Source organism: Ranitomeya variabilis, chromosome 6 (genome assembly GCF_051348905.1).
Source record: "Ranitomeya variabilis isolate aRanVar5 chromosome 6, aRanVar5.hap1, whole genome shotgun sequence".
Lineage (NCBI taxonomy): Eukaryota > Metazoa > Chordata > Amphibia > Anura > Dendrobatidae > Ranitomeya > Ranitomeya variabilis.
Genome location: NC_135237.1, coordinates 352,700,368 through 352,724,750, shown reverse-complemented (window position 1 = coordinate 352,724,750; position 24,383 = coordinate 352,700,368). Strand labels below are relative to the sequence as shown.

Genomic DNA, 24,383 nt, shown 5'->3' with positions numbered 1-24,383 from the left:
GGGCAGCATTTTATAGCTGCAGAAACATTGTGCCATTTGGCTACTAGGAGAATATACTGGACACTAAGTTGATGAGTCCAAGGTATTCATGAAGTGAGCACTTCCCTGCCTCCTCCCTGCTGTGTATATGTATCGATGCATGCACAACCACCTCCCTCCAACCAGAGAGCGGTGGGAAAGTGCTCTCCTTATAAATAAACTATGGTCCCAATTCATTATAGCATTTGCGCCCATTTTATGTCTAATTTTTAGTGTATTGTGCCTTTTTTAAGTATATTTTATATATTTTGTCCCGTTTTTTGTTTTGTTTGTTTTTTTAAGTTAACCACTGTGACCATGGTTTAAGGTCTTCAGATATATTAACCTAATTCATCATTTGCGACTTTTCCAATAGTCACAAAATTTGTTGCATATATACTCATTTTTCCCATTCTGGAGTGATCCTATGTACGGCAGAAATTTTTAGCACGTTTTTCATCATTTTGTAAAACTGGTGACTTTTTGCACTAAAGAATCTTAAAAATGCTTAAAGACTGAAAAAAGACCATTTTTGACTTAATGACAAATTAATGAATCACATGCGCCATTTTGATGAATTTGGAGCAAAATAAGTAAAAAAAAAAAAAAGTAACAAAAAATCTCTGCAAATGATATTTCGTCTGTATGTGTCTGTCAAGAACAACAATTTTTCAACTGTTTTAGATAAGAGGAGTACAGATCTGTTGCTGTAATACCCTATCCTTTCATAGGGCAGCATATTTGGCCGACAGATCCGCTTTAAGCTTTAGTACATATACTTTTAGCGTGAGCTTTGTTTTAGAAGATATCATTTTCAGAGTCATTTGTCTGATCGGCTTGGTTGTTATAGGTATTATCATACTCCACAGCGCTCATTTCAGTATCCTCATCTCCAATGTCGGAACTCCGAGTTGGTCCATCTATTACATTTTCCAGTGCATCAGAATCTAAGGTTTCAGCTGGTGCTGTGACTTCAGCTTCTTGTCCATCATCAGGCGTTAAAGAGCCTTCGCTTCTTCTCAGGGCCATGCTTGGTAAGGCGGTCGTTGGTCTTTCACGCAGTCTTTTCTTTAGTTCCTCTTCTTTTGTCTGCAATATTGCATTAATACAATTAATGGCAACTGGACAAGACCCAGTGAACAAAGGAGGGAACGTTATCTCATTTCACTTATACCATGAAAGGCTGTATAAAAGCTGAGCTAATATAATACCATTTACCTTGTTTGATTATATGTAAGATGACGTCTGCTGTAATGTATCTTTAATTTTTATTTCTTTGAGTGAAAACATTTTGGAGAACAAGATAAGTATAACAAAAAAGAGAACCGGTCTCTTGCCATAAATGTACAATTTTTCCACCCCAATAAGCCTGTTCTCCTGAATTGAGCTTTACTGTTTTTTTTTCGTTCCTGTGCCTTTCTGTTCCTGAGATGTAGCCCCCATTTCCCTGTATATAAATCTAATCTAGTTAGCCACAGGGGTGTGATCTTCATGAAGACTCCCACATAGAGGAGTTGAAGATTATGCCCCCTTGGCTAACAAGACTAGAATTAAATGTGAGGGGGGGGGGGGGGGATTTCTCAGGAATGGAAAGGTGCAGGAACAAAAAACAATAAAGCCCAATTCAGGAAAACAGCGTTATTAGGGCGAAAAAATTGTATATTTATGACCAGAGACAGGTGCTCTTTAGGACCCTTTGGTTACATTGATGCAGCAGGTAGGATCATCATTCTCATTGGTGCTACTGGAAGAAACCAAGGGCAGCGCTCGACAGCAAAATAGGTAATGAGTGGAGCACAGGTCGCAACTTCACACTGCGGCTCCATTCTAAGGGGCTAAAAGTTCCCCGTTTTGATGATCGGGGTGGGTCATAATCCCAATTCACCAACAAGTTAGCACCTACCCTATGGATAGAAGATAGCTTGCTTACATTAGACAACCCTTTTTAACACTCCTAAACCCACGCTCATTAATGGAGCAGAATTAGGCCAGAATGGGGTCAAAGACACAAGATAGCAGGAATTTTGGTTGCAAGAGGTGCTCTTGGGTCTATGAATTATGTAAAGAATATGTGTTATTTTCTGATTTATCTACGGTATATGATGTCAAACACATGTAAAGTCTATTTTAGGGTAACATTGTAGGATTTACAGAGATTGTTAATTAGAACTATTGTAGAATATTTTTTTACCAAATACTATAACAGATAAAAATGATAATAAATAATTATAAAGAAATAAATTCAGTCCAGAATTTGTTCTCATTATCATACAAGAGTCTTGTATTTTCTTAGTACCTGTCATTAATTGTAAAAATGAATCTAGCTGGTGGAAGCCCACTGACACAAAACAATACTGTTACAGCATCAAAATATGGTTACCTTTCTTCTTTCTTCTGCAGCCTGCATTTTGGATTCAATGTCTTCCTTTGTAAGACTTTTGGTTTTCTTTCTTATAGTTTTCAGTTTTTCCAATTTGGCAGGGGGCCCTCGTAGAGATTTTCCTGGTGTGTCCATCTACAGGAAGAATTTTTCACAATTTTATTTGCTGACAGCTGCTCACTCACTTTCTCTTACATAAGCGCAATGTTCGTATGGGCCCTAACCCCTCCATGCAGGGGCAGACATAGTGAGCATAGTACTCCAGGCAAGAGAAAACTTCATGTTCTCCAATAACTCTTGAGATAGTAAATTTACGGTCTGGCTGCTAAAAACTCAGCAAGCTTGAGGATGAGCTTCCCAAGTCCTCAGTGTGAATGGAGCAGTAGTATACATACAGGTGCTTCTCACAAAATTAGAATATCATCAAAAAGTTATTTTATTTCAGTTCTTCAATACAAAAAGTGAAACTCATATAGAGTCATTACAAGCAGAGTGATCTATTTCAAGCATTTATTTCTGTTAATGTTGATGATTATGGCTTACAGCCATTGAAAACCCAAAAGTCATTATGTCGGTAAATTAGAATAATTATCCAAAAACATCCGCAAAGGCTTCCTAAGCATATAAAAAGGTCCCTTAGTCTGTTTCAGTAGGTTCCACAATCATGGAGAAGACTGCTGACTTGACAGATGTTCAGAAGGCAGTCATTGACACACTCAACAAGGAGGGTAAGCCACAAAAAATCCTTGCTAAATGAAGCTGGCTGTTCACAGAGTGCTGTATCCAAGCATATTAATGGAAAGTGAGGTAGAAAAAGGTGGACAAGCAAGCAACCGGGATGCCTTGAAAGGATTATTAAGAAAAAGCGATTTGAAAGTTTGGTGGAGATTCACAAGGAGTGGACTGCTGCTGGAGTCATTGCTTCAAGAGCCACCACACACAGACATACCGAGTGCATGGGCTACAAGTGTCACATTCCTTGTGTCAAGCCACTCATGACCAATAGGCAACACCAGAAGCATCTTACCTGGGCCAAGGAGAAAAAGAACTGGACTGTTCCTTAGTGGTCCAAAGTGTTGTTTTCAGATGAAAGTAAATTTTGCATTTCATTTGGAAATCAAGGTCCCAGAGTCTGGAGGAAGAGTGGAGAGGCACACAATCCAAGCTACTTGAGGTGTAGCGTGAAGTTTCCACAATCAGTGATGGTTTGTGGAGCCATAGCATCTGCTGGTGTAGGTCCACTGTGTTTTATCAAGATCAAAGTCAGAGCAGTCATCTACCAGAAAATTTTAGAGCACTTAATGCTTCCCTCTGCTGACAAGCTTTTTGGTGATGGAACTTTCATTCTCCAACAGAACTTGGCACCTGTCTACACTGCCAAAAGTACCAATACCTGGTTTAAAAACAACAGTATCACTGCGCTTGATTGGCCAGAAAACTTGCCTGACCTTAACCCCATAGAGAATCTATGGGGTGTTGTCAAGAGGAAGATATGTGACATCAGACCCAACAATGCAGATGAGCTGAAAGCTGCTGTCAAAGCAACCTGGGCTTCCATAACATCTCAGCAGTGCCACAGGCTGATCACCTCCATACCACGCCGCATTCATGCAGTAATTGATGCAAAAGGAGCCCTGAGCAAGTATTGAGTGCATTTACTGAACATACATTTCAGTAGGCCAACATTTCAGGTCTTATAATCAGTTTTCAAACTGGTGTTATAAAGTATTCTAATTTACTGAGATAATGACTTTTGGGTTTTCATTGGCTGTAAGCCATAATCATCAACATTAACAGAAATAAACACTTGAAATAGATCACTCTGTTTCAGAGTGTACATTAATGAGAAAAAAATAAACTTTTTTGAATTTACCAAATGGTTGCAATGAAACAAAGACTGAAAAATGTAAAGGTGTATGAATACTTTCCGTACCCACTATGTTTTAACTAAGGAATGCAAAAGTACAGTGATAGCTACATGTCACACTCACAAAGATTGAGTGTCAACTGTTGTGAAATTGGATTTTGGGCTCCCCCGGTGGCCACTGGTGGAATTGAACTTGTGTGCATCATCCCCTCTGTTCACCTGTTCCCATCAGGATGTGGGAGTCGCTATTTAACCTTGCTCCTCTGTCACTTCCATGCCGGTCAACATTGTAATCAGAAGCCTTTCTGTGCATGTTCCTGCTTCTAGACAACTCCCAGCTAAGTCGGACTTTTGTCCTTGTTTGTTTTTTGCATTTTGTTCCAGTTCACAGCTGCAGTTTCGTTTCTGTGTCTGGAAAGCTCTTGTGATCTGAAATTGCCACTCTGATGTTATGAGTTAATACTAGAGTCTTAAAGTAATTTCAGGATGGTATTTTGATAGGGTTTTCAGCTGACCATGAAAGTGCCCTTTCTGTCTTCCTGCTATCTAGTAAGCGGACCTCGATTTTGCTAAACCTATTTTCATACTACGTTTGTCATTTTCATCTAAAATCACCGCCAATATATGTGGGGGCCTCTGTCTGCCTTTCGGGGAAATTTCTCTAGAGGTGAGCCAGGACTGTATTTTCCTCTGCCAGGATTAGTTAGTCCTCCGGCTGGCGCTGAGCGTCTAGGGATAAAACGTAGGCACGCTACCCGGCTACTGTTAGTTGTGCGGCAGGTTTAGTTCATGGTCAGTTTAAGTTTCCATCCTTCCAAGAGCTAGTTCATATTTATGCTGGGCTATGTTCTCTTGCCATTGAGAACCATAACAGTACTGTTATGGTTCTCAATGGCAAGAGAACATAGCCCAGCATAAATATGAACTAGCTCTTGGAAGGATGGAAACTTAAACTGACCATGAACTAAACCTGCCGCACAACTAACAGTAGCCGGGTAGCGTGCATACGTTTTATCCCTAGACGCTCAGCGCCAGCCGGAGGACTAACTAATCCTGGCAGAGGAAAATACAGTCCTGGCTCACCTCTAGAGAAATTTCCCCAAAAGGCAGACAGAGGCCCCCACATATATTGGCGGTGATTTTAGATGAAAATGACAAACGTAGTATGAAAATAGGTTTAGCAAAATCGAGGTCCGCTTACTAGATAGCAGGAAGACAGAAAGGGCACTTTCATGGTCAGCTGAAAACCCTATCAAAATACCATCCTGAAATTACTTTAAGACTCTAGTATTAACTCATAACATCAGAGTGGCAATTTCAGATCACAAGAGCTTTCCAGACACAGAAACTAAACTGCAGCTGTGAACTGGAACAAAATGCAAAAAACAAACAAGGACAAAAGTCCGACTTAGCTGGGAGTTGTCTAGAAGCAGGAACATGCACAGAAAGGCTTCTGATTACAATGTTGACCGGCATGGAAGTGACAGAGGAGCAAGGTTAAATAGCGACTCCCACATCCTGATGGGAACAGGTGAACAGAGGGGATGATGCACACACGTTCAATTCCACCAGTGGCCACCGGGGGAGCCCAAAATCCAATTTCACAACAGTCAACCATTGTAATGGCAGAAAATGAGGATCTGTATCTCCCACAGAGTATTGCATAACCTATATTATCTTACTGATAAAAGGGAGCTGACTGGGTGATTCATGCAGCATGAGGGACCTGACAATCTACCTAAACCAGGTGGGGACTCACCCATGATTGTTCTTACTGTTACCACCACCCTTCTAAATTACTGACCAGATATACATTCATGTAATATCTACTGAATATCAGTTATGGTGGCGACATACTAACCAGCACATCATATGCTTCTCCATTCTTCACAACCTTACTCTGGCTTTGTATTATCCCTTGAGACATAAGCTCCTCCAGGATATCAGAGGATGTTTGTCTTTCTCTCGTGACCGATTCTCCATTCAGTGCAGAACTATCTGCAACAGAAAAATGGACATACAAGTTAGCAATGTACATAATACATATAACACCGTGCCAAATACTCAAACCTCTGAAAATTTACTTTAAAAAATATCCTCCCCACATTTTATTATTATTCCCCAACTCAATATGGTGGGTTTCATTGTTACTTGGGAGCCATGTGCGGTGCATGGTCCTCTGTTCTGTGGTTCTTACTCCAGAACAAATACTTTAGATTTCATGTCACTGTCCAGGAATGCTATCATTCTGTCTTGATGGGCTTCTCTGGTCTCCAAAATAGATTGGCCAAAGAAGAGAAATAGATTCAAGAGGCTGCTGACTGACTCCTCATATGTATGGAGCAGTGCAGGGCCACAGATGAGATAACAGGGGCACTGCACCTGGCACATTTTCGACGGTACAATTTGAGGGATAATTCTCGATGGTGGGTTTAGTGGTATTACTGTATATGGCCTGTGCCGTTATATTAAGGGGTATTTACACAGCAAGACAATCATGAACAAATGTTGTTAAAAACACCCGTTTTACAATCATATTTCTGAACAAAAAGACTATCGATCGCGAGCATAGTTCATCAGGTGAAATAATCTTTTGCGCAGTGTATTAGATTATCATTCTCGGCGGTGCGTCATCCTGTGTAAACAAGACTTGTGGTGCTTAGAACCATGGCAGCCTATGTGAACTGAGCAATCTAGTGCAAATCGTTTGCTTCAATCTGCCTGTGTTAACGGGCAATCCAACAACCACTAATTGGTGAAAGTTTACCGATCGGTGGTCATATCATGCCACCGGTCTGTCTGTGTAAACAGACCCTAATTATGCTTGTAATACTATTCTGTCTAGATAAATTTGTCACCATTGTAATGGATAATGTCTAAATAGTTTATAAACATAAGGATGAATGACCTCGGGGAGATCAAAACATCCAACACCGCGGAGACACCATTACGTGTTTCTCAACGCAGTGATCCAGAACACTGCCCCCATCCCTAAAGGGAAATATGCAAATGCATGTAGAAAAGCCACGGAGACACCATCACGTGTTTCTCAATGCAAGCAATGAATAGCCAGGTCTTTCACCAGGAAGGAACAACCACGGGAAGGGCAGCATCCAAAAAGGAAAACCACCTATACCAAAACATGGTATCCATCCACAGACAGCTGTTTCAGGGTATTTGCCCCTCATCAGTGTGGAGTAGGAAACTGGCTATTAGGAGCAGTGCCTAGTGAAAAGACTATAAACATAAGGATGAATGACCTCGGGGAGATCAAAACATCCAACACCGCGGAGACACCATCACGTGTTTCTCAACGCAGTGATCCAGAGGTGGTTTTCCTTTTTGGATGCTGCCCTTCCCGTAGTTGTTCCTTCCCGGTGAAAGACCTGGCTATTCATTGCTTGCGTTGAGAAACACGTGATGGTGTCTCCACGGCTTTTCTAAATGTCTAAATAGTTCACACCACTGTGTTGGCAACCTGAGATACTAGTATTATATGAGAAGAACAGTCAGGAACAATTTAAGGGTTAATGACTTCCTTAGGTGTCAAATGATTATGAAAGAATGGGATTGGGGATCAAATCTAATGATGCATTTAGATGTGCCGATTTTGGGCCATTAATCAGCTATATAGCAAGTATGTAATATAACTATAGACGTTAAATAGTATGATATATATAACAAATACTATATATCAGCTGTATTAAGCCGATCAAGTACTGTATATAATAAATTGTTTGGTGCTTATTTATCAACCTGCTTACCAATGAGCATGAACAATGATGTGGACAGAATGATCATTAATATAATAGTTCTGCCCCACTTACAGTATCTACCATGTTATCGGCAGCACATTCCCTGCTTCCCTGGCGCAACGTGATGTCAATAACAATGAATTGTTTGCTGGTATAAACAACCCGATCACCTGCCGAACAAATATTGTCTCATTGGCAGGTGATTGAGGGCATGTTATTGAAGATCATCTAATTATTATACAGGAAAGATATATATCTTACCGTGTTAGCCAGTAGATAAAAAAAATATTTAGAATAGAGAGTCCTCAGAGGACTTGAGAATTGAGGACTCTCAATTCTAAATATTTTTCTAATTATTATAACACCCAAATACGGTATAAGGTAAGACAGCACTCCTCCAAATTGTCCGGGTGCATACACCTCAGTACTTTATTCTCAATGTGACGTTTCAGTCCATAAGGATAGGACATTTCTGCCTGAGAAAAGTCCAGATCACATGGACCAAAACATCACATTAGAAGTAAGTCCAGAGGTGTGTGCACCCGACAATTTGGAGGAGTGCTGCCTTACCTTATATTTGAGTGTTTCTACCAGTGGACATCACAGAGACAGGACCCTCAGGCTTACACCCATGTCTTTTAGAAGATCATTTTTCCTATAGTTATCATTATAGCCTTCAAAAGAAAGAGAGAGTGTTAGTGCAGCTCCCCAGAGTCTTGGTCATTGCAGTAATATTGTTCTCCCACCAGGGGGAGTAATATTACGTCTGATGGCAATAAAGGAGATCTTCCTACCAGGTATCACAAACCATACACCACACTTCACACTCCAGTCCACCAGGGGGAGCCTTGCTCCTATCTACTAGGGCACTCCTCACAAAAGGGTAAAACTGGTGGGCTGGATAGAAAGTTAGGCTGGTTTCACACTTGCGTTTTGATCTGCAGCATTTTAAAAACAACCGCATGTGGTGAAAAAACGCATGTAAACGCGGCAAAACGCCGCATTTTTTAGACGCATGCGTTTTTGCATGCAGAAAAAAAAACGTTGCGTTTTGCGGCGTTTACATGCGTTTTTTCCTGCGTTTGCGTTTTTTAAACGCATGCTGAGAAGTGTGTGACAGCTGCCAATCATCAAAATCAACTAGAAAACCCACTATAAACAGAAATAGCTAGGGTTAGGGTTAGGGTTAGGGTTAGGATCCCTAGTAACCCTAGGGATCCTAACCCAAACCTAACCCTAACCCTAACCCTACCCCTAACCCTGACAAGCCACCCCCCACCATCAAGGTGATAAAGGCATCCAAACTCTAACCCTACCCTTAACCCTACCCCTAACCCTACCCCTAACCCTAACCCTGACAAGCCACCCCCCACCATCAAGGTGATAAAGGCATCCAAACCCTAACCCTACCCCTAACCCTAACCCTAGGGATCCATAGGAATTGGCTATTATGTTGACCTGGTGACCAGGACATTCTTCTAATAAAAAGCTTTGTTCAATGTGGACACCCCAAGATATACGGTATTGCTATAGAGTACTAAAATATAAACTCGTAGAGTATTGACTGTCATATAGGGTTAGGGGTAGGGTTAGGGTTAGGGTTTGGATGCCATTATCACCTTGATGGTGGGGGGTGGCTTGTCAGGGTTAGGGGTAGGGTTAGGGGTAGGGTTTGGATCCCTTTATCACCTTGATGGTGGGGGGTGGCTTGTCAGGGTTATGGTTAGGGTTTTCTTGTTTTTTCTTGTGGTTAGGGTTTTCTTGTTTTTTCTTGTGTTTTCTTGTGTTTTTCTATAAAAACGCATGCGTTTTTAACGCAAGCAAATGCATGTGCTTAAAAACGCATGCGTTTACATAGACAGTAATGCATTTTTTTGCCGCGAATAAACGCATGCGTTTTTTTGCGGCAAAAAAACGCCGCTAGAAATTACTACATGTTGCATTTCTGCAAATGAACGCACACGTCAAAAAACGCATGCGTTGCCGAAAATGCGTCAAAACGCACGCTAAAAAACGCATGCGTTTTTTAATGTTAAGTATAGAAAAAAACGCATGCGTTTTTTAGCGCTAAAACGCAGCGGACAAAAACGCAAGTGTGAAACCAGCCTTAGTCAGAAGCTGACCGGGCTTTGCCCAGGCAACACCTGTCAGGCAGACAGGAGGAGAGGAGGAACATCGGAGCTGCAGACAGAGGGTCCTTGACAGGGGTGGGATCCTGTCAGAGGCCAAGATAGAAGGCTACGGAGCTGCGCCTGCCCCACGTGCAGCAGCATCCTAAGGAAGGACATGAAGAGAATTGTATTGTAGAGGGTGAGAAACTAAGTCATAGCACAAGGAGATAAAACCAGAAGGAGTTCTGCCCTGTAAAAGGCTGCCTCCTTCTGAGGCGCAGAAGCCGGTGGCCGGAACACCAAGGGAGCAACCTTCTCCAAGCCTTGCTCCAGAGACCGGCAGGACAGTCAATTCCACGTTGGCTGCCCAACCTTAATACCTAGGAGGCACGGTGGCAACTTGTGGGGGTCGGGGCGTCTCTAGAGTCCATGTAAAAAGCCTCAGGCCATAAGTCATACGGGTTTGTCCTATCCATACCATCTGGGGGACAGAGAGGAAGACATAACATCTAGAACATCTACAATAGTTGTGTGGACCTTACCGAGAAGCTCAGCAAGGAGGTACTACAACACACAGGCGCTAGAGGAAGGCTACTGATTTCCACCTGGATAAGGGGACTCTGGATTTGCCTTCAGACCGGCTGGACTCTGCCTACCCTGTGGTCTGTACCCTGGACTGTGGATGCTGAAGTCTTCAGTAAAGGTAAAGAGACTGCAACCTTGTGTCCTCGTTCTTCACTGTGCCTTACATCATCCACCATCACCACCTACACTTCTGGGAAGCCCTGGGGATACACTTCACCTGTGGGAAGGTATACCATCTTGCTGCCATAACATCATCCCCAGCGGACCCCTAAGCAGCGTCGGTCACCCTGACCGAATACCACAGGTGGCGTCACGAACATTTCCCCCTTAAAGACCAAAACCATAAAAACTATTCCTTTTATTGGACTTCCCTCGAAGGGCCACGGACCGGGTCAGGCCACCGTGACATCCCCCGAACCGAAGGACCCGCTGCCGAGTACCCCATTGCCCTTACGTGGGGGCGATCCATTAGTCAACCATCCCTGACTGATAGGTATTTATCCTCGCCGGTGTAGAATACTAGATGGCCATTTTGGTATCAGAAGACAAATAGGTGTCGGAGACGTCAATGAAAGAAGTGGAGGCGGCGCTCGGCGCATGGAGTCCCTGAGTGATGGCTGGGAGGCGTTTGTGTCAGGGGGGAAAGACATGCCCCCTGACAAACTACAGGTAGGAAAGGCAAATTCTAAAAACGAATAGTTTAGCAGTGGCAGGAACCCCAACTAAAAGAGCAACCTTGACAGAATGCAGCATTAGTGCTGCACAAGGGGGATCTTTTAGTTACAAACGCCTGGGGGGGGGTGACAGGTTCCCTTTAAATGCACACATTCTGAGTAACTAAATATCAGAAAATGCAATTCTGAGGGCAAAAAGGTAACATCTCCATTCTCCACACCAACAGGTTCATTCAGATAGAAAGCACTATTGTCTGAGAGGCTTCCAGGTCAGTGGTAGGAAGTGAAGGGTTAGGTCGCTGCTAGGATACCAATTATCAGGTTGTGTCTAATTACGTCTTCTGCTTTTTCTTCATGAATAAGAGAAACAATGTACATTGTATTGTGTGACAGGCAATCATGTCAGCTCCAGTGTTACTGTGAACGAGAGTTAGAAGGTTCCGGATGCCAACCATTCCTGAACCACCTGTGCTAAGGATATAACAGTGAGAATATCATTATCACCGGGCCACAATGTTTTCTTACTATTACTTTAATGCTCAAAATGATACATCTGTTTACTGCACTGACCATCTGTCATTTCATCCATCCTTCCATCTATAGCTCCATCCATCCATCCCTCCGTCCCACCATCCGTCCAACCCCTCCGTCCACCCATCCATCTCCCTGTCTATTGTGTACTTTATTTCTAGCTATTCATCTGTCTATGTTACAAGCATATACAGCACGGTGACTCAGTGGTTAGCACTGATACTGTATATATACTGTATCTCTCTCTACATTTTTTTAAATTCAGGAGTAGATTTCATGCTTTACTTACCTTTATTTACACTGATTGCCGTCCTTGGAGAAAACATTGTTTCTGCCACTGTTCCTGGAATATGGCTGCCGGCTCCCTCATCAAGACCCACTCCACTGTCCAGCGTCCCCTTAGACATGGCAGACCCATCTCTAGCATTGGATGTTACGTTCTTTTGCGACTTTGACTCATCCTGCAAATTAGATTGGATGCTATGCAAGTTAATAAATAAATGACCGTAATGAAGGACGTCCTGAAGGTTTAATCACTTGATAGTAACAACCTTCTTTGCAAATTTTTCCCCCATTTTGACTAATTTTTGTTGACAATTGACATATTTGACACACAGAGTAGAGGTTCATTCAATTTATTTTGGCTGCTTTGTCTGGAGTGCGTTGACTTTAGAACTTGTGTGGAAAGACTCAGCGAGTGGTCAGCTCAGCACTTGATTTGGGATCCGGAAAACCAAGAAATAGGCTATGTGCACATGCTGCGGAAAGGTGTGCCGATTTTTCGGCACTGATTTTGTTAAATCCGCAGGAAATCCGCACTGCAGATTTACTGCGGAACTACCGCAAATTTTCCGCGGTTTTTGTGCGGATTCCACCTGCAGTTTTACACCTGCGGATTCCTATTATGGAGCAGGTGTAAACCGCTGCGGAATCCGCACAAAGAATTGACATGCTGCGGAATAAACAACGCAGCGCTTTCACGTGTTTTTTTCCGCAGCATGTGTGGAGCGCCCCCCAGACGCAGGGCCGCGGGGTACTCGGTACCGGGCCTCTCTGTCTTGGTCCTGGGGTTGTCACGGTGGCTAGGTCTTGGTTCGTGACCCTGCTAAGGGGCGTCTAATAAAAGATGTGATGATGGTGCGTGGTGTAGGTCACGATGAATAACGAGGACACAGGGTTGCAGTCTCTTTACCTCTTTACTGAAGGCTTCAGGATCCTCAATCCAGAGTACTGCTAACAGGGCTGGCTGAGACCGTCCGGTCCGAAGGCACATCCAGAGTTCCCTTTGCAGGTGGAAATCAGTGCCTACCTTCTAGCGCCTGTGTGTTGTAGTACCTCCCTGCTGAGCACCACGGGATAGTCCTCACAACTGTTGTGTCTGTTTCTGATGTTCTTTTCTCTCACAACTCGTATCTATTCTGATGTTCTTTCTCCGTCCCCAGATGATATGGATAGGACGCACCCATATGACGGGTAGGCCTGGAGTTCTTCCGGGACCCTAGCGTCGCCCCTCTCCCACAATTGCCCCCTATGTCTGCTTAGGTGATTTAGGTGAGACAGCCAACCTAAAATTAACTGTCCTGCCGCTGTTTGAAGTATTGCTTGGAGCCAAATACTTCCTCGGCGTTCCGGCCACCGGCTACGCGCCTCAGTAGGATGTTGCCTCGATCTTACGGCACGACTCCTACTGGCTTTATCGCCTTTTTGCTGCGATCTCGTTTCTCACTTCTCCACAATAAACTTCTCTTCTTTTCCTTTCTTAGGATGCTGCCGCAACGGGTGCAGGCGCAGCTCCGTAACGTTCTGTTCTGTTCGCTAGGTCACTGCCAGGATCCCACCCCTGACAGAGACCCCCCTGAATCTTCCCCTGCAACACCCTCTGCCACAGGATGTTGCCTGGATCCAACCCAGTTAGCTTCTGACTGACTTCCTATCCAGCCCCCAGTTTTACCAGATTGTGAGGAGTGGCCTAATACATAGAACCCTTTGCTCCCCCTGGTGGCCGGAGTGTGAAATGTAGTGTGTGACTGTGATACCTGGTCAGGTGAACTCCTTAAGTGCCATCAGACGTGCCATCACTCCCCTTAGTGGCGGAGCGTCAGTACTGCAACGACCAGGACTCTGGGGCACTGCATGTGCACTGCAGATTTTGTTTTCCATAGGTTTACATGGTACTGTAAACTCATGGAAAACTGCTGCGAATCCACAGCAGCCAATCCGCTGCGGATCCGCAGCAAAATCCGCAGTGTGTGCACATACCCATAAAAAAGGATAGAAGGACATACCTTCAGACGTCTGTGAGCCACATACATGTTTTTCATGGATAGAACCCATACCCATATCCAGTTTTTAGGACTCTTCTTATATATGTTTTTTTTTTTTTTTGCAGATTGAGTGGTCCACAACAAAATCTAGTGGACATGTCTATTGTTGATCCAAGCCACGGATGAAAATTGCAAAGACAAACAAAAAATGAGCTCACTCTTAAAGGGAACCCGTCATGACATTTCAAGCATTTAAATTGTCCCCAGTGCATTGTTAGTGACGCAATGTGCTTCACAAACGCTTTTTTTTTTTATTAAAAACGGCGCTGTAATCATGTCCAAGAAGCACTTTATATAGCTATATGGTCCCTACTCGCTTAATCAAAAGAAGCCAGATGCGTTTCGAAAGCTCATTGCTCGCTCTTTCAGCCTGAGTCTAAGAACACAATGAGCGTTAGAACCACATTTTGTTTCTTTTATTCTCCTGTTGCACCCCTTGTCCCCAATTGCACCCATGAATGAATGCTACACAGTGTTGCCTTTCTATATACATACATTTTCATGACTAAATAAAGGATGAAGAAATTTTACTCCTATGCATTCCTATGTGGAGCTAGATCCCCTCTCTTCATTTATGGATAAAAATTACCCATGAAAGTCTAGAGGCCTGTGAAAATCATGGACGAGCACATGGTAGATACCAAAGTGGGTCAGTAAAAAAAAAGCAAACAATAGCATTCAGATACCATGCATGTGCCATCAGAATGCTGTCTGCTTTTAACTGTTCAATTGGTACGAGATTTATTTTTATTTGCATACATGAAAATTAATGTCACACTGATAGTGAAAAGTGAGAGATCGCCTGAAAAATGTATGATAATTGGATCCAGAAGGCTGATGAAAACCAGTTTTTTTTCTCATATGTGAAAAAACATGGTCATCTGAATGAGGTTATATTCACATGTTGCGTTTTTTTCTGCGGTTTTATTGCTGAGTCTTCTATACAATTTTTAAGCTGCTTTTTTACAGTACCAGTAAAGTCTATGATCTTTCAGAAATCTCATGCACACACATTGGTTTATTTTCCTGATTTTCCTGATTTTTGCAAACTGAAGCATGCCACTTCTTTCAGCATTTTTTCAGTGTATTTGCAGGATTTTTTTCTCCCACAGGAAACAATGGGTAAGTGGAAAAACGCAGCAAAAACACAGGTATCAGGTTTTGCTGCGTTTTTGGTGCAAAAACCTCAGTAAGTTGCATTGTTTTTTATGCACTAAACTTTATCAGCGTGCACAAGAGACAATTAACTGATAAAAATGCAGCAAAAAACACATCTAAACCAGATTCTTTAATGCCAGGAGAGCTGGTTTTGCCTGCAGAAAAAAAAGCAGCAAAAACGCAATGTGTGAACATAGTCTAAGGCCGGGGACACACACAACGTATAAAAAAACGGTCCGTTTTTCACGGACGAGAATCGCACAAATGTTTCCAAAACAGTGATCCGTGTGCAGTGCGAGGATGCGATTTCCTCGCATCAAATGATCCTTTTGACATCCGTGTGACATCCGTATGGCATCTGTATGCCGAGATTCTCGCAGGCTTGCAAAACCGACATCTAATGGATTTATGTGCTCAAATGTTCGTTAAAATATATATATATATATATATATATATATATATATATATATATATATATATCATTGAGACACACATATATATATTCTGTATTTATATTTAATTCAGCGCGATATATGTGAAAAGCCGGTAATTCAATTGCCGGCTTTTCATTTCTCCTTCCCAAACCCGACAGGATATGAGACGTGGTTTACATACAGTAAACCATCTCATATCCCCTTTTTTTTTGCATATTCCACACTACTAATGTTAGTAGTGTGTATGTGCAAAATTTTGGCGCTGTAGCTTGTAAAATAAAGGGTTAAATGGCGGAAAAAATTGGCGTGGGCTCCCGCGCAATTTTCTCCGCCAGAGTGACACCTATCCATTATTAATCCAATTGTATGAAAGGGCTAAAAAAACACACACATTATTAAAAAGTAATTAAATGAAATAAACACACAGGTTGTTTTAATATTTTATTGCTCTCTCAAACCACCTGAAGACCCTCGCTCTGAAAAAAGGAACAAACCGAATGTCCGAGCGGACGTGACCAGAACCGTATAGGTCATATGAACTCGAGCGTGGGAACTTTTCCAAGGCTCCAGTTCATGAGGACATCCAGCAGAGGGCGCATCACCGCAACTCAAGGTAACTATAGATCATCCTGCTTTCCTTTCAGTACCCGGGGTTTACAGGCACGAGCGAGTGCTTTAGCACAGCTCCTGGCTGTAAAATAATTTAACCCCTTCAGATGGATTTACTTCGTGGGACGTGACAGATCATCTGAAGGTATGTATATTGTTGGTTTATTATTTTTCAGAGCGAGGGTCTTCAGGTGGATTGAGAGAGCAATAAAATATTAAAACAACCTGTGTGTTTATTTCATTAAAATACTTTTTAATAATGTGTGTGTGTTTTTTTAACCCTTTCATACAATTGGATTAATAATGGATAGGTGTCATAATTGACGCCTCTCCATTATTAATCTGGCTTAATGTCACCTTACAATAGCAGGGTGACATTAACCCTTCATTACCCCATATCCCACTGCTACACGGGAGTGGGAAGAGAGGCCAAGTGCCAGAATAGGCGCATCTTCCAGATGTACCTTTTTTGGGGTGGCTGGGGGCAGATGTTTGTAGCCAGGGGGGGGCCAATAACCATGGACCCTCTCTAGGCTATTAATATCTGCCCTCAGTCACTGGCTTTACCACTCTGGCGGAGAAAATTGCGCGGGAGCCCACGCCAATTTTTTCCGCCATTTAACCCTTTATTTTACAAGCTACAGTGCCCAAATTTTGCACATACACACTACTAACATTAGTAGTGTGGAATATGCAAAAAAAAAGGGATATGAGATGGTTTACTGTATGTAAACCATGTCTCATATCATGTCGGGTTTGTGAAGGAGAAGTGAAAAGCCGGCAATTGAATTACCGGCTTTTCTCTAACACCGCTGCGTATTTCTCGCAATGCACACGCATGGTCCGTGTGTAATCAGATTTTTTCTCGCACCCATAGACTTGCATTGGCGAGTCTCGGCCGAGATACGCTGACAATCGCAGCATGCTGCGATTTCACTCGGATCCTGAATACGGCGGAGAAAATATCGGATGATGGGAGCTGCACCATAGATTAACATTGGGATGAGCGCAATGCAATTTTTTATCGCATTGCACTCGTCCGTATTACGGTCTAGTGTGACCCCGGCCTAAGACTAAGAGTTTGCTACAATTATATTTAGTGCAGAAAATCTTTCTCCTTTCCTCCTGGTTTGCAACAAAGTAAGTTGAGCCTCCTTAGGATTGCCTAAACTGCTTAGAATTATATATATGATTGCTCAGTATCAGGTTAGGGGCTCTAACCTCAAAAAGTGAACGAGACTGACAGTAAGCAGAGATCTTGAAAACGTCACACTGACGACGGATGTACGGCTGATGATAAGAACTGTGAGCTGGAAGCAACTGGCAACACAGGAGGGCGCAGAACCAATCAAAATCCAGTATTACAGGGTTTGTTTTTTTTGTACCCATTTCAGTCCTATTAAATTATATTTCTAAACCCTCTTCGATACAGAAACTAATGATTCAGCGGGATTTATCATTAATATTTTATGACACCTTTAAAAATATTTTGAAAATGCAATAAAGTACCAGAATAGGGTGAACATTAATCCTTGCATCAAACTCTGTGTCTGCCCTGTACACTCACACCTATACGGTTCTGGTCACGTCCGCTCGGACATTCGGTTTGTTCCTTTTTAGGAATAGACAGAACAATTGGTCTGTTGGATCAGTTATGCAAACGGAAGCAGAGGGGGCCCAGTGATTATTATGGGGTCCGTTTGGTTTCTATTTTTTAGCACGGAAAAAAAAAAAAAAAAGCCCTGCGTGCAATACTATATCTATTTCTATCTACGGAAAAATTAAGATCCTGGATAAAAAATTAATTGGGTCTCTGTTAAAAGGCAATTTAAAACAAGCAGACACTTGGGTGCCATAAATAAATAAATAATAATAAAATAATAATACTAGTCCTATAATAACCAAGGTCCAAAATAAGATCCAAATCACTCCCATTCTAGAAGAATAAAGAGAAACAACAACCATAATTAGATGGGGAAACAACACTTCATCAGCCAGAAACAACAAACCCCCTGAATCTATGTCTCTGGGGCATGATGAAAACCTCAGAAATGACTGGTGTCACATCTATTCCCAGGAGTGGAGGCTTCCTGCTCGGGGTGATCTATGGGCCCACTCTCCAGCACACGGGTGGATCGGTCACAGAGCTGCAGCGGATTTATGATGCTTGGTGTACAGTTACATCATATAGGATTGTCAGCTGACCTGGCTTTCCGACTTGCCCTTCTCTGCCCACCCGCGTTTCCTCGCGTCCGTGGGTTGGACGATCCGCACCTTCGAGCTCTGGCATCCCATAGCTACAGTGTAGGGGAATGTGACCGGCGCGCCACCGGCATTCTTATATATAGCCGGGCACGGTTACTAATGACGCCGCCGTCTCCATGACAGGTTACTACAATAAGTGACGTCACCGGGCTGTGCAGGGACGTGCACGAGAACCCCCGGGGATGCAAACACTGTGTGATCGATACGCGGAAGCGTGAGGGGGACATGTACAGAGAAGGTGACGTATCCATTACCTAGAGCCGGGGTACTAATGTTTTTCTGGGAAATATCATTTTTGTGCTATAAATAATGCACGCATTTCATGTGATAGTGGATAGGCTCATGATTGTAGATGCTCTGGTGATAGGGGATGACCTCAAGATTGTGGATGTTCTCGTGATCGTGGCTATTCTTAACATTGGTCTATACAATAAAGTATCAGGTGTTGCTGCCTATATTTTATTTTAGCAAAGGAAGGAAAAAAGTTCCAGCACCAGGCGTCTCTTCATTAAAATCTTCAATATGTTATTTCCATGTCAAGAATAAAACATCATGTGGGGACGCAGCCCCTAATCATGATTAAGAACTTTGTTCGAAACGCGTCAGGCGTTTAGGGGCAGCGTCCCCACATGATGTTTTATTCTTGACATGGAAATAAATTATTGAAAATTTTAATGAAGAGACGCCTGGTGCTGGAACTTTTTTTTTCTTCCTTTGCTATTGTTAATGAGTGGTATCCAGCCACTTGTTCATGGTGTTCATCCGGATTTCGGTGAGGCACCACTAATCCCTTTCCCTGCTCCCTGTATGATGCTATATTTTATTGGCCATACACAGCCCATGGTTGACTGGGGTCCCGCCACAGCACATTGTACCAGTAAGTACAGGCTCATTGTATGCACTTTAGCCCACTTGCGGCCTCGGCATTGCGCCATTTGCACTATTTAGCACTTTATTCATATACATTCTACATATATTCTTGTGCATCTACTTTGTGTCGATTGTGAGCTTTGACCAGCAGCACATGTACTCAGTAGTGATAAGGGAGCATGCTCGCCACTACTCGGTATTCGCCCAAGCACCTCACTGCTTGAGATGCACGGAGCTCGCCGAGTATTTCCAGGGTTGCTCAGCAGGAGCTCGGGTCCCTACCCTGCTTGTTTGGCACTCTTTAGAAAGCCGATTAACATGCAGGGATTGTCTGTCACACACTGTAATGCTGCAGCCATGTTGGTTGTTGCATTACAGTGATTGCCTGGCCGCGCAGCGTCATCAGGTCTATATCAGACCTGGCACCGCCATGCTCGTCACAGTCAGCTCCGGAGTCAGGCAGAGTAGGGAAAGATGCTGCTGAGCTAAGGAGAGAGTTGCTTGGTTCTTACTTAGGGTATACCATAAATTATACACATATCCATCTCAACTAACAGTCCTCCTGAGGACTAATAAAGCTGAATAGATATCAGTGCTAGGCAGGCAAGCAGTTTATGTGGCAGACTTCAGTGCATATAGCAAGAGGGTCCATGTCAGTTCTGTCTGCTGCTACTGCTATTACATATATTTCCAGAAATAGCCCCACGCATCAGGGGCCAGAAATAATTTTTTTGGGATCTTAAATTGCTGGTAAAAATAGTTACTTACAGGCCAGCTATTCAAAACTGTGGTATGTCCGTCACACGGATCACATATAATTGCGCTCAAAATTCTGCCATTTCTGGCCTCCATTTAAATTTTGTTGCAGTGAGTTAGCAAAGTTATTGCTACCAGTTTGCTGATAAAAAGTTACCTACAGGCCAGCTATTTAAAACAGTGGTTTGTCTGTCACACGGATCACATATAAGTTCGCTCTAAATTCAGCCATTTGTAGTAAACGTGGAAAATATTGTCCTCCATTTAAAATGGGCAAGGCACGTGGCAAGGGACAGGGAACTGGACGTGATGGTTATGGTGAATGCAGAGGCTGAGGCCGTGGGCAAGCTGAAATTGTGCCACAACGAACATCCACATCTTCTCGTTTGATCTTCCTGTCCCAATTACTAGGGGACCGCAGAACACCACTATTGAACCCAGAGTAGTGTCAAAAGGTTGTTGATTGGATAGCGGATAATGCTTACAGTCACTTTGCCACCACCACCACTCTGTCTTCCACACGGTCAAGTCTAAGTAGCCGTGAGTCTGGACTGCATAATCCTGACCCTGATCCTCCTTCCCCCCACCATGGCGAGTGCCCGGAGACAACTGATCCCACACTTGGACACTTCAAAGAGCTGTTCAAAGTGTCACAAGAGGTGGACAATGATAAGACACAATTACCAGATAGTCAGGAGGAGGACCAGGGTGCGGAAGTGGAAGACTGGGTGGTGGATTATATAGTAACTGACCCAACCTGGCAGGAGGACATGCAGAGCAAGGGCAGCAGCACACAGGGGGAGGCAGGTATAGCACCTCAATAGGCAGGAAGAAGCAATGTGGTGGCTGCAGACAGAAGGTGGGCAACCGTTCCCCGTAACACCAACATGACGGAAGTTGACAGTACATCTGTTAGGTCTTCCTGAGTCTAGTTGTTTTTTAAAGAGTCTGACAATAACCCCAAAAAGGCCATTTGCACCACTTGCCAGGCCAACATCAGCAGGGGTAGCAAAACTACCAGCCTGACAACCACCAGCATGATCAAGCACATGGCAGCAAAGCGACTGACTTTGTGGGCCAAAACCCAGGGTCCAGGAACAGTGTCTGCGGGTGATGCCACTGCCTCTTCCATTGTTGTGCGTGAAAGGCAATCTCCTGTCCATGGTGCTTGCGAAGATGCCTCCTGCCCTGCACCTGCCATTGCATACACTCAGCTAGCACCATCAGCAAGCATGTCCACGTCCTTGTCCCAGCGCAGCATTCAGTTGTTCATACCCCAGTCCTTGGAACGCAAGCCTAAATACTCAGCGCCCCACAGGCCACACTACTAAATTCCCACATTTCAAAATGTTGCCTTTTAGGCTCGTGTAGATGGAAGTTTTCCGCAACCTGATGGCAGCAGCCGTCCCTCAGTACTCGATCGCCAGCTGCCACTATTTCTCCCTGTGTTCCGTCCCTGCTGCCAGACATGGTCATGTGTGATAATGGCCAGAACCTGGTGTCGGCTTTGAGGCGAGGCGAGCTCACACATGTACCATGCCTGGCCCATGTGCTTAACCACGTTGTTTAACGGTTTCTCAAAAGCTACCCAGAACTGCCGGATCGGCTTGCGAAAGTATGCTGCCTGTGTGCCCATTTTAGAAAGTCAGCTACAGTTTCCACCACCCTTGCTGTGCTTCAGCAATGTTTGCAGCTTCCGGCTCACCGACTGGTGTGTGATGTCCCCACACGTTTGAACTCTACACTGCAGATGTTGGAAAGGATTTGTGAGCAGAAGAGGGCAGTTGTTGACTACCTGCATCAACAAGGCCATCGGTGTTCAGTTCAGACTCCACACATAAGACCTCAGGAGTCGGTATCGATGTCAGACATATGTACCATCCTCCAAAACCTTGAGAACTCCACCAAGATGGTGAGTGGAGATGACTCCATAATTGGTGTCACCATCCCGCTTCTGTGTGTTCTGAAATACTCTCTACTCACAATCAAAGAGGATCCATTGCAGGCTGAGCATGATGAGATTGAGCAAGGAACCATATAGGTTGATTAGACACAGCCCAGCCTCATCTCATGCCAATGTGGATAGGGTGAGGACGAGGAGGTGGAGGAAGAACAGGAGCTACTTTTATGTGCTATAGATGGTACCACAAGCACAACTGTCATACTGTCTGTTCAGCGTGGATGGCCTGAGGACAGGGAGAACATGGTCAGTTGTCCTCTTGGTGAAGACATGGAAGTCTTGCCTGTTAGCAGTTTGGCATGCATGGCTGAGTTTATGTTACACTGCCTTTCCTGTGATCCTCGCGTTCTCAAAATTTTGGGTAACAGTCATTACTGGTTGATGACCCACACTACAAGGAGAACTTTGTGTCTCTTATTGCAGAGGCAGACAGGTCTACTAAAATGTTTCAGTACCAGAGGGCCCTTGTAGCGGAATTATTAAAAAAGTTCCCATTTGAAAATGCTGGTGGCAGAGGTCACAGTGCATTGGAAAACAAAGGAGTACAGGCGAGGGAGACAACTCCAATCTAGCAGAGGCATAGGAACACTGGTAAAGTTGTGGAAGACTTTTATCAGCCCCTCCCATCGCACTGGGCCTGAGGAGCGGGGTGATCTGACAAGGAGTGCAAAGTTTTGGAAGATGCTGAGGGAGTACCTTGCTGACCGTACCAATGTCCTTATCATAATTGGGTATTCAAGCTGGACATGTGGCATGCACTGGCTCTCTACGCCTTGGAGGTCCTGGCCTAACATGCCACTAGTGTTTTGTCAGAGTGGTTATTTAGTGCCGCTGGTGGAATTATAACTGATAAGCACATCCGCCTGTCAACTGAAAATGCTGACAGGCTGACTCTTATAAAAATGAACAAGGGCTGGATTGGGCCAGACTTCTCAACACCACCGAATGATAGCATCGTAACATATACTCAAATCCAGTGGCTTTTTTGGGGCGGTATATTCCCATGCACCTCTTCACACCCACACATGGGTATACGCTTCCTGAATTGGCCTATTTGCTGTTGTCCTCCTCCTTCTCCTCATCCTCATCATACACCACCACTATATCACCAGGGTGACCGTGGTCCGTAATGCAACACCAACATTATCGTTTTAAAGGGTGTTTATGATGCCTTTAAACAAAATTTTTAGATAGTATGTTGATATATGCCCCCCAGGGGGAAATTTTTGACAGCTAATACACTGACTGCATAGGCATTACAAGTATAGGAAACCCGCTCCTTTGTAATGGGAACAGATTTTTAGGAGGCTTTCCTCCATGTCTCTTCATCCACCAACACTATATCACCAGGATGACCGTGGTCCGTGATGCACCACCAACACTATTGTTTTAAAGGGTGTTTATGATGCCCATAAACAAAATTTTTATAGTATGTTGATGTATACCCCCAGGGGGAAATTTTTGTCAGCCCATACACTGACTGCATGGGCATTACAAGTATAGGAGACCCGCTCCTTTGTAATGGGAGTAGATTTTTAGGAGGCCCTCCTCCACTTCTCTTCTAAAGGGTATTGGGGTGTGTACAAATTTGGGGCAGGTCTTGCATTCACTGTATAGGCAAACATTATGGGAGAACCACTTCCTAATAATGGGAACTGTAGGGGTTGGTCAGCTTCAACAATGCAATTCTCCACTGCCAGGTCTTCAGCCTCAACACTGACATTCTCCAGTGTAAGTTATTGCTCAACACTGCAATGCTCCACTGCCAGGTGTTCAGCCTCAACACTGCAATTCTCCAATGTCGGGTCTTCAGCCTCAACATTGACATTGACATTGTTCAATGCAGGTTGTTCAGGCTCAACATTGCAATGCTCCACTGCCGGGTGTTCAGCCTCAACACTGACATCCTCCACTGCTGGGTCTTCAGCCTCATCACTGTCATTCTCCACTGCTGGGTCTTCAGCCTCAACATTGACTTTCTCCAATGCAAGTTCTTCAGGCTCAACATTGAAATGCTCCACTGCTGGGTGTTCAGCCTCAAAACTGCAATGCCCAATACCGTTTCTTCAGCCTCAACACTGACATT

At 43.7% G+C, this 24,383-nt stretch overlaps 2 protein-coding genes across 2 annotated transcripts in view; one reads left to right on the top strand and one right to left on the bottom strand.

The window, feature by feature from the left end:
• Positions 1-318: 318 nt before the first annotated feature.
• On the bottom strand, positions 319-18,842 carry STMND1 (stathmin domain containing 1). The gene is made up of 5 exons (XM_077269935.1): positions 18,652-18,842; positions 12,211-12,382; positions 6,127-6,263; positions 2,399-2,533; positions 319-1,107 (listed from the first exon to the last, which is right to left on the bottom strand). Exons 1-5 carry the CDS (start codon positions 18,739-18,741, stop codon positions 817-819), a joined length of 825 nt encoding a protein of 274 aa, XP_077126050.1. The 5' UTR covers positions 18,742-18,842; the 3' UTR covers positions 319-816.
• The window catches only part of LOC143782468 (uncharacterized), a 24,577-nt gene continuing 19,034 nt past the window's right edge, over positions 18,841-24,383 (top strand). The window contains exon 1 of the mRNA XM_077269936.1: positions 18,841-18,949. The gene's annotated coding sequence lies outside the window, so the exon portion shown is untranslated. The remainder of the gene's footprint in view (positions 18,950-24,383) is intronic.